The 10,276-nt window shown below is 27.4% G+C and overlaps 1 protein-coding gene across 1 annotated transcript; it reads left to right on the forward strand.

Annotated features, from left to right (window-relative positions):
- Positions 1-5,715: 5,715 nt before the first annotated feature.
- On the forward strand, positions 5,716-9,578 carry LOC105798068 (amino-acid permease BAT1 homolog). The gene is made up of 7 exons (XM_012627968.2): positions 5,716-5,915; positions 6,007-6,189; positions 6,724-6,843; positions 6,939-7,130; positions 7,634-7,939; positions 8,368-8,550; positions 9,009-9,578. Exons 1-7 carry the CDS (start codon positions 5,817-5,819, stop codon positions 9,501-9,503), a joined length of 1,578 nt encoding a protein of 525 aa, XP_012483422.1. The 5' UTR covers positions 5,716-5,816; the 3' UTR covers positions 9,504-9,578.
- The last annotated feature ends 698 nt before the right edge of the window (positions 9,579-10,276 follow it).

Consider the following 10,276-nt stretch of genomic DNA (forward strand, 5'->3'; position numbering starts at 1 on the left):
TTTATTATTTTTATAACTTTTTAATACTTTTAATAACTTTTTATAAATTTTTATATACAACTTTCAATAAATTTTTTATAGTTTTATATATTTTGAAAATTTCTATAATTTCTAAATTTATTTATAGTATTTATATAATATTTTCATATTTTTATAACATTTTATAATATTTAAAATATCTTATAATATTGTATAATTTTATAAATTTTCTTTGTAATGATTTATTTTGAGGATGTATTCTTTGTAAAAATATTTGGTACACAATTAGTGGGGTTTTTAAACTCCATACGTAGTGTTAGAGGGTTGACAAGTGTTCTATAAATGTATAGTGAAATATTAAAACAAAGACATACTTCAAATTTTTAAAGTTGCTTGTGGAATAAAAAAGATATTATGCCAATATACCAATTATTTACCCAAAATACATATTTATTTAACATAAAACAAATTTATAATATAATTTAATAATAATTAAAATGTTTTTATAATTAATCAAAATTTTATTATCTTTAATCGAAACTTAGTAATAATTAATAAAACGTAAAATTATTCTTTAATTTAGAATTCATTTAATGAATAAACTTTAAAATCAAACCTTGAAAAGGTAAATAGATATTTATTTAAAGCATAAACCTTAAAAAAGTAGGTAGATATTTTCTTAAAGTATGAGAGTTAAGTGAAGGGATTCATTTAATTGCGGTGTGTTTGGAACAATATTTGATTTCCTCTTTTGTTCACGGTTTGGTGAGTTTGGGGTACACCTCAACCAGATTTGAAGATTTGTTTGGAAAATAGGAGATTTTGAATAAAAATATAGGTTTGAAAAATTAGTTTAGACAATAAAATAAAGTCTATTTTTTAAATGGGTCGGGCCTTGAGTAAGATTTTTTGGCTTGAGTTCGACCCAAATTTAGCTAACTTTTTTCCCTGTTGCTATTTTGTTGTTTACTAATTACTACTGCTTTGCTATTGTTTTATTATCATGTTGCTACTATATTACTATTATTTTGTTGTTATTATTTGAATATTATATAACTCTTATTTTATTCTTAATTTTGCTACTATTTTAGAGGCATTTGCTTGTTAAGTTGCACATATTTTAGTGTTATTTAAGTATAAATAATTTTTTAATGTATTTTTAATTTTTGGAAAATATTTATTTTAATGTTTTTAGTGTATTTGATGTATTATACTTTTTAAATTTGTTTTATATAAAAATAATATGAATTTTTTTAATTGAGACCGAGCTTAAGTATATCTTTCTTTTTTTTTTTATCTAAACTAGGCTTCAGTAAAGTTTTAGATTCATTTTTCAGGCCAAACCGAATTTAAAATTGAATCTAAATTTTTATATATATCTCAATCTAACCCAACCCATAATTAAATCTAGTTACAAGTAGACGAAGAAAAGGCGAACAAGAGATTAGTGTCCCAGTCAAACAAATGGTCCAACTCTGACCATGTTGCTCTAATGTTTAAAGTGATTTTCATATAAAGTAACTCAATTATTTAAATTATAATCATTCAATTTACATTTTGATCACTTAATTTTAAGAAATTATAAATTAGTCATTGAATTATTCGAAAATTTTTATTTAAACAATTGGGTTGTTAAAATCACTATTATATGACATTTTTTATTTGCACCACCTGCACCAATCAAAAGCTATCATTTTCCTTCCTTTCTACAATTCAATATTTTTTTTATGAAACAGCTTTGAACATCACAAATTTACGAATCAAAATCCAAATAGTTTTTTCTTTTTCGGTATTCAATACTAACCATCATATCGAATTGAAGCTAGGGACGACACCAAGAGGGTAGGTACCCCCCAAAATGGAAAATTATCAATTTAGTCTCTTGAAAATTTTAAAATTATAAGTTAGTTTAATGTTGAAAATACATTTTGGCCCCCAAATATGAAAAGAATTTCAATTTAACCCATTTAAAATTCTAAATCAACAAGCAAATACAAAGAAAAATTATACTTTAACACCTTTAAAATTTTAAAATTTAATTTTGGCCCCTCTAAAGATAAATTTCTAACTTTGTTCCTAATTGGATCTAAGGCATGTTCTACGTATTAATGAGTATTGATCTACTGTACCGATCATTGAATCGTCGTATGAAGCTTGCTAATAAGACATTTAAAAAACAAAATAACAACCCAATAACTTGAATAAAACTTTTCAAATAGTGATAGTGACCATTTTAAAAAAATTTAAAATTAAATAACCAATCTATAAAGTTAATAATATATAGTTTACGAAAAGCTTAAAGTCAAAGTCGGTACGTCTTAAGGGGTTCCGTTTTCCAAAAGTTACGCGCCCTCGTGATGTGGACTTTTAGAGGGTCTCCGAATTGCAAGTTAGGATATTCCACCACTTCACATTCATATGTTACATGCTGAAAGCAACCAGCTTGCTTGGGGGAACAAATAACCACGCACCTTTTCACTACTTTTATATAAATTACAAGATACTAAAAATCAAATTGTATTTTGTTTGTTTTACTAAAAAATAAAATAAAATTAAATCGTCCACATGCGTTAATTCAGGAATTTTTTTAGAGAAATCATAATTTTACGATAATAAAAATGTAAATTTACAATTTTAATAGTCTATATCTTTATAATTTTAAAAGATTAAATTAAATTTTATCATTTTTAGGGGGCCAAAATATAATTTTACTTCTATTAAGTTTTAAAGGAATTTTCCATTTTAGAGTAAACTAAATATTTTTATTAAAAAAATTATTTATTTCTACGGAATAATATTATATGGTGAAGTTAATGATGGACAAGGATGTTAGCTCGGAAATTGATCACATATCACTTTCTATAAAATGAATGAGGCGATGGGATGGATTTAGTATATATGTATATGGGATTTGCTTTGCGTTTGATGAGTTGACCTAATGAAAGAAAGTTGTTTGTGGTATATGTAAATAGGAAGGTTAGTGTACTTTTTTAATTTATATTTTGAATTTTGATATTTAAATTATCTATTTTTTTTATACATCCTTAACCTCAAAATTCACTTTTTATTTCAAAACTTTGTCATGAGAATTGTCTTTCAAACACTCAATTTTATTTTTGTAACACATGAAAATCTTTTATTTTATTCTAATCACTAAGTCTATTAATTTTAAACAAATTATTATTTTTTTGATTTTAGGATCTCTGGTGATTTTTTAATATGTTCAAAATTAAGTAAATTTTTATTTCTATTTTTAAATAAATCTAATATTAAAATTAATTCTCATGTTGTAATCCATTAGACTGACAATTTAATGTTTCAGTTCAATTAAACAGAAATACATTTAGCATTTAATTGAAATTTGTTGGAAAAATATTTAAAGAAAAATGAGAATTTGTATGAATAACCTTAATTCCCTTACATGTGTTGTTATAGTCTTTTCCTTGTAAGGGTAAGAGTTGTTGAATGTTTGATTCAGTCCGTTTCAAATAACAAATAAATATAATGTATGAGCAACATTAATTTCAAAAATATTTTTTTACCATGTATATATAGCCATTATCTCATAATATGTTTTTATCATATTTACTCTTTTTGATACAACATCTTGAACTGCCCATAGCCCCTCCTCAACCTATAAATAAGAGGATAATGCGTTGAAACTCACGTCCTCCTATATTGTTTATACCAATCTTTAAGTAAAAAAAGACTGAAACCAACAAATAATAAAATATTGCACTCCAAAATGTTGTGAATTTAATTTATGAAATAGAGTGATATAATGCATTTTAAACATATAATTTACTATTTGAAATATATATATTTAATTTAGTAAATGTGTATATAGTATTTTCAACTCATTTTAGACTAAAAGGGACAGTTAGAGCATTTTAATCTAACTTCAAATTTAAATAGTAAAATAAATAGGGTAAATTAGACTAAATTTCTAATAAAATCATTTTCTCATTTCCAATTAAAATTATTAGGATAAATTAAATATTTCTAACTAAATTATTATATAATATTCATAAATTACAAATAAATTACTAATTAAATCTACTTTATAAATGTTATAATTATTCATGTATTTACTTTAATATTGCATTTTGAATATTATTCTATAAATAAATTTTGCGCTTTTTTTTATTTAGTTGCAAATGTATTTTTTAATATCATTTAAAATTTGAAGTTATATATAATGTCTAGAATTACTTATAAATGCATTTCAACACATTCAAATTCTTGTTTTTTTACGCTGACAATATTATCAATGCTAATCGAATTAAGACTTAATCGACAAACTTACATACAATTTATATCTATTAGTCAAAACATTTTCCCCTTCTTCTACCTCACCACTATCATCCGCGACCTACTTACCTGCACAGTAAGAAAGGAGTGGGTGAGTTCATTGTGAACTCAATGAACAATCAAGAACCAGCAAAGTATGCTTAAAACACAGAGTTTACAACAGAAAGAAGACTTAATCTGAAAAATCGTGTCACGTGCTAGATTCGCGGAGAAGGTATGAGACCCAGTTCACAGAACCTGTTTGCCAAAAAATCTAAATTTAAAAACAGTTTCGCATATACTTACTAGAAATCATACTTAGAAACTTAGCTTATTTTTGTTTGAAAATAGATCTTGTATAGCATGGAACATGATCGATCTTAATACCAATACTAATTGAGTTAATAAAAAAAAAACTTTTATATTAGTTCTTAATATCTCTCTTTTTTGTTTGTTTCTATCCATTTTAATTTCATTTTTTTCTCTTTCAATTTTATCAATATTTTCATTTTTAATAAAACCTTTTAAGCTATTGTATAATATATCTATAACTCTTTTAGGAGTAAATATGGACAATTTGGTTCTATAAAATAGTGCCAAATTTTTTTTCCATATTTTTAATTAATATATTATTTTTATTCTTTGCTAATTTTTTTAATTATCTCCTAAAAATTTAACTTTTATTTTGTTTTGATGTCTTACAATGTTATTGTTGAGCTATATTTATATCACTCAAATTAATTGTTTCTTTGAAGGAATTATATTAATTGTTTTCATCATTGTTATTTATTTTTAAAAATATTTTAATTTTAATAAATAAGTTGATATATCATGTTATTTAAAAAACTAAATTTAAAAGAAGTTTTAAAGTTTTTTAGAATAAATTTAAAATTTTAAAATTGTATAAAAGTCTGTTTTATAATTTCATACATGAAATTGAATATTAAATCTCATAAAGAAACACATTTAATTTCTTTTCAATCCGATTATATATGTTTTTTTTTGGAGATAATGTCTAGAACTACTCGTAGCTCTTCCCTAACTCATAAATAGGAGAATAATGCGCTTGAGCGCACTCGAACGTGTCCTCCTGCATTGACAATAATACTCATGCCAAACAAATTAAGACTTAATCGACAACTTGCTTTTTTAAATATAAAGTATTTTTCTTTCTAATATTTATAAGTTTAATTTTTATTGCATTTATTATTTTTAATTAATAACTGATATGAAATAATATTTTTGGTTTTAAGATTTTCATTGAAATTTAACTTTATAAAAACATAATGTTAATATTGAAGAATAGTATGAACCATAAATCTTTTTATAAATTTAATAAAAAAATAATATTATAAGTTGAATATTATTATATTAAAATAATAATAATAAACCGAAGCAGTCAATGCGTGATGGTATTATTTGTAGTTAATATATGTATATGCATGAGTCAACCTGTCTTAGTTTCTCTCTCTCTAGTTAGCTCCATCTTGATTCTTTCTTTTTTTGGGATCTTACCATCTTTAATTCCCATTTAGACCTGAAACTAGATGGAGCACAACCAGCAACCAACACAATTCCAAGAAATGGATTCTGGGGAGAAACGACTTAATGAACTTGGATATAAGCAAGAACTCAGAAGAGAAATGGTTTTTGTTTTTTTCTTTCTTTTAATCTTTTGTTCTTTGTTTTCATACATGCAGTAACTTCTTAATTTGTTCCTTTATTTATGAATTGCAGACTCTGTTCAAGACTCTTGCGATCTCGTTTTCAACAATGACACTATTCACTGGGATAACTCCCTTGTATGGTTCAAGCCTTCAATATGCAGGTCCTGCTAGTCTTGTTTGGGGTTGGGTTGTTGTCTCTTTCTTCACTTGCTTTGTTGGAGTTGCAATGGCTGAGATCTGTTCTTCATTTCCTGTTTGTCTCCTTTCTCACTCTTGTTCCATTTTTGTCTTTCATTTTCAATTGGAAAATCTGCCCCAAGAGGTTAAACAATTTTAGTTTAGCCTCCAAGGTATTTGATGTTTTAAAGCCTTGCACGAAAATGAAGCCAAATGGTCCTAACATAGGTAAAAGTATCATGGATTTTTACTTTTAAAAACTTATCTTTATATGTCAGAGCATAAGGTACAGGTGACTTATTTAGTTATTTTGTCAATTACATCAGTTTTTAATAAAAGAAATGGATGAAATTATCTAATATACAAGGACTAATTTGTCCAATTTTTTAATAAATGACACAAAATACAATCTGACTCATAACACAGGACTTCCATGGTAACTTTTACCTTCTAACATGATCTGTGAGAGCATTAATATGCTGTATACAATTATAGACATGACAGAATCCATCTCCTAATCCAACCATGAAAAATCATAATGCAGCTAATTCTAAAAGAGCTTCTACAACTAGAGGGAAATGACTTGCTCTTTCTTGTAAACTTTTAACAGACTACAGGTTCTCTTTACTTTTGGGCTGCTCATTTAGCTGGTCCCAAATGGGGTCCTTTCTCATCATGGTGTTGTGCTTGGCTTGAGACCATAGGGCTTATTGCTGGCATAGGTACTCAGGTATACTTGAAAATGATAAAAAACAAAACAATACACAGTCCAATCTGTTAGTAAATTGTTTGAATTTAACCTTGTGTTTGTGTTTGATATGGAAGGCTTATGCAGGATCACAAACACTGCAGAGCATCATCTTATTAAGCACTGGAACTAATAAAGATGGTGGATATTTTGCTCCAAAATGGCTCTTCTTATGCATGTATGTGAGCCTTACTTTAATATGGGCAGTACTCAACACCTTTGCATTAGAAGTGATTGCTTTCATCGACATAATTTCAATTTGGTGGCAGGTACAAGTTTTACGTTTGCGTACTTTAAGGCTTCATAGTGTCTTTCACTAGTAAAAATATCACGGAGGCACTTGTACTCAGAGTTAGATTACATTTTGCCTCCTTTATTAAAAAAATGGGCAAAATAGTCTCTGTATATTAGATCAAAGAGTAAATTGATCCTTTTGTTAAAAATTACATTCATTTCTACTGTTAAAAATTAATCTCTGTATGTCAGCATCATGGCACGCCACATTTCACTTTCTGATTATTCATAAGAGTAAATAGACAAAAATTTTAATAAAAAGGACAATCTGCTCTTTGATCTAATGTGAAGAGACTAATTTGTTTATATTTAAGTAGAGGGGGTCAAATATCATGTGACTCTTAATAAATAGGTCTCTATGGTAACTTTTACAGCCTTCATTGTATCAACTTGTGGTTCATTTATATACTTTGATGTGCAATAAGATGATAATTCAGATATAGTGATAAGCTAGTTAAACCAAAGTTTTCCCTGACAGGTAATTGGTGGCTTAGTGATAGTTATAATGCTCCCATTGGTTGCAATGACTAGAAAATCTGCAGCATATGTATTCACAAGTTTTGAAATGGGGGTAGACTCAACAGGAGTATCAAGCAAACCTTATGCAGTCATCCTCTCTTTTCTTGTCAGTCAATATTCATTGTATGGATATGATGCAGCAGCACATTTGACTGAAGAAACTAAAGGTGCTGATAAGAATGGTCCTATTTCAATTCTCTCCAGCATTGGGATCATTGCAGTATTTGGATGGGCTTATATTTTGGCCCTTACTTTCAGCATTAAGGTATGTCCAAAAATGGTAAAAGTACTATAACAATTTATATTAAGAGTTAGATTGCATTTTACTTCTTTTATGTTAGATAAAAAAACAAACTAGTCATTCTATTAAAATTTTTTATCCATTTGTACGGTTAAAAACTAGCATGACTAATGGAGTAATGACATGTGTCGTGTCATGTATGCCTTATATTGACACGTATAAGGATAGATGAAATTTGTAACAGAAAGATCAATTTGCTCTTTAATCTAAGATATAGTGACTTATTTACTCATTTTTTAGTAAAGAGGACAAGATACAATATGAGTCTTAATATAAAGAGTTTCATAATACTTTTACTGTCTAGAAAATTATCAGTAGATTCTGAATATATACATGTTTACATATGAATATATAGATAGCTCTTCAATGTCATTATATTTTGTTTTATTCAGGATTTTAGTTACCTCTATGATCCAAGCAATGAAACTGCGGGTGCATTTGTGCCAGCACAAATACTGTATGATGCATTCCATGGGAGGTATCATAATTCTGCTGGAGCAATTGTATTACTATTTGTCATTTGGGGCTCTTTCTTCTTTGGTGGGCTTTCAATCACTACCAGTGCAGCCAGAGTTGTAAGTATAATGATTTATTTAGTTCTCTAACTTTACAAAAAACTTATTTTAACTCTTGAATTAGTATTTTTTTTGGCAAAACAATCCGAAATGGACGGAAAAGTTAACAAATGTTAACTTTGCTGACATGCCATTAGCGGTCGATGCGTATGCCACATCAGTAATTAATTTTAAAGTTTATGAAATATTTCTTTTGCTACATATTTATGGAATATTTTTTAAAATTTTGTAAAAATTTCAAAATTATAAAAAATATTTAAATTATTTAAAAATTCAAAAATTATTAAAAAATTTAGAAAAGAATTAAAATTTATATATTTCTTCCATGATTTATTTTTTTCTTTTCTAAAAATTATTTTGCATTATTTAGGAAAAAAAAAGAATTTTCATCCATTTTGGAGTGTTTTTGACAAAAAAACCTCTAATCCAAGCCTTATGTCACCATTGGTACCCTTCAGGTATATGCTTTATCAAGAGATAAAGGGATCCCTTATTCATCAATATGGAGACAAGTTCACCCAAAGCGCAAAGTTCCATCAAATGCAGTATGGTTATGTGCAGCTATATGTATTGTAATGGGGCTACCAATCTTGAAAGTAAATGTAGTATTTACAGCCATAACTTCAATATGCACCATTGGATGGGTGGGTGGGTATGCAGTTCCAATATTTGCAAGAATGGTAATGCCAGAGAAGAATTTCAAACCTGGTCCATTTTATTTAGGCAGAGCAAGAAGACCAGTTTGTCTTGTAGCATTTGTCTGGATTTGTTACACATGTTCAGTGTTCCTTTTACCAACATATTACCCAATTACTTGGGATACATTTAATTATGCACCTGTTGCTTTAGGTGTGGGTTTGTCTTTGGTAATGGTTTGGTGGTGGGTGGATGCTAGGAAATGGTTTAAGGGACCTGTTAGGAACATTGAAATTTCTGGTAATGGAAAGGTTTAATATTAACCATAAACTACAATAGAGACATACATTTATGAATTTATAGACGAATATAAATCCTTCTTCTTTTCTGTATTTTTGTGCTTTTATGGTTTAATTGATTCTGAATGTTGAGTGCTCCTCTTTTTTTTTTTTTTTTTCTCTTTCTTTGAAACTACTTATCTAAATTTCATGCCTCTATAGCATGCTTATGGTCATTTACGTTGACTGACTCTGGCCTTGGAGATGATAGTATCTTATTGGGTGTAAATTTCGAAAATATTTTTTTAAAAATTAAAAATTATAAATATTGAAACTTTTTTGAAATTGACTTTTGGTTTTAAAACAAATGAAAATGGAAATTGCCACCAATCTTTTTTTTATGAGTTGTGATCGGATAACCTCGTAATTTGATTATTTTAATAAAAGACTTGATTTACTAAAACAATAATTTTTGGTCTACAAAATCCAGAAAATGGGTTCGGGAGTCGGTTACGCATGAGGAAGTATTAGCACCCTCGTTACGCCTAAAATTGATACCTAATTGATTACTTGATGTCCTAGCGTCGATAATTGAAAATTTGAAGAGAGTTTAAAATACGATCCCCTTTTTGTATTAAGACATTACTTAACTAAAATTATTTTCGTGAAAAGGGCTTATTTCAAGTTGATCAAGAAGAAAAACCATGCCCCGTAAGTTAGAACACAATACTTTGAATTCTCGAAAGCGAGAACAAACGCTATTGGATTGTTACTTAAATCTCGTTTTTTTTTTTTAGAAATAGATGTTCGAC

This window comes from Gossypium raimondii, chromosome 9 (genome assembly GCF_025698545.1).
Source record: "Gossypium raimondii isolate GPD5lz chromosome 9, ASM2569854v1, whole genome shotgun sequence".
NCBI classification, from domain to species: Eukaryota; Viridiplantae; Streptophyta; class Magnoliopsida; order Malvales; family Malvaceae; genus Gossypium; species Gossypium raimondii.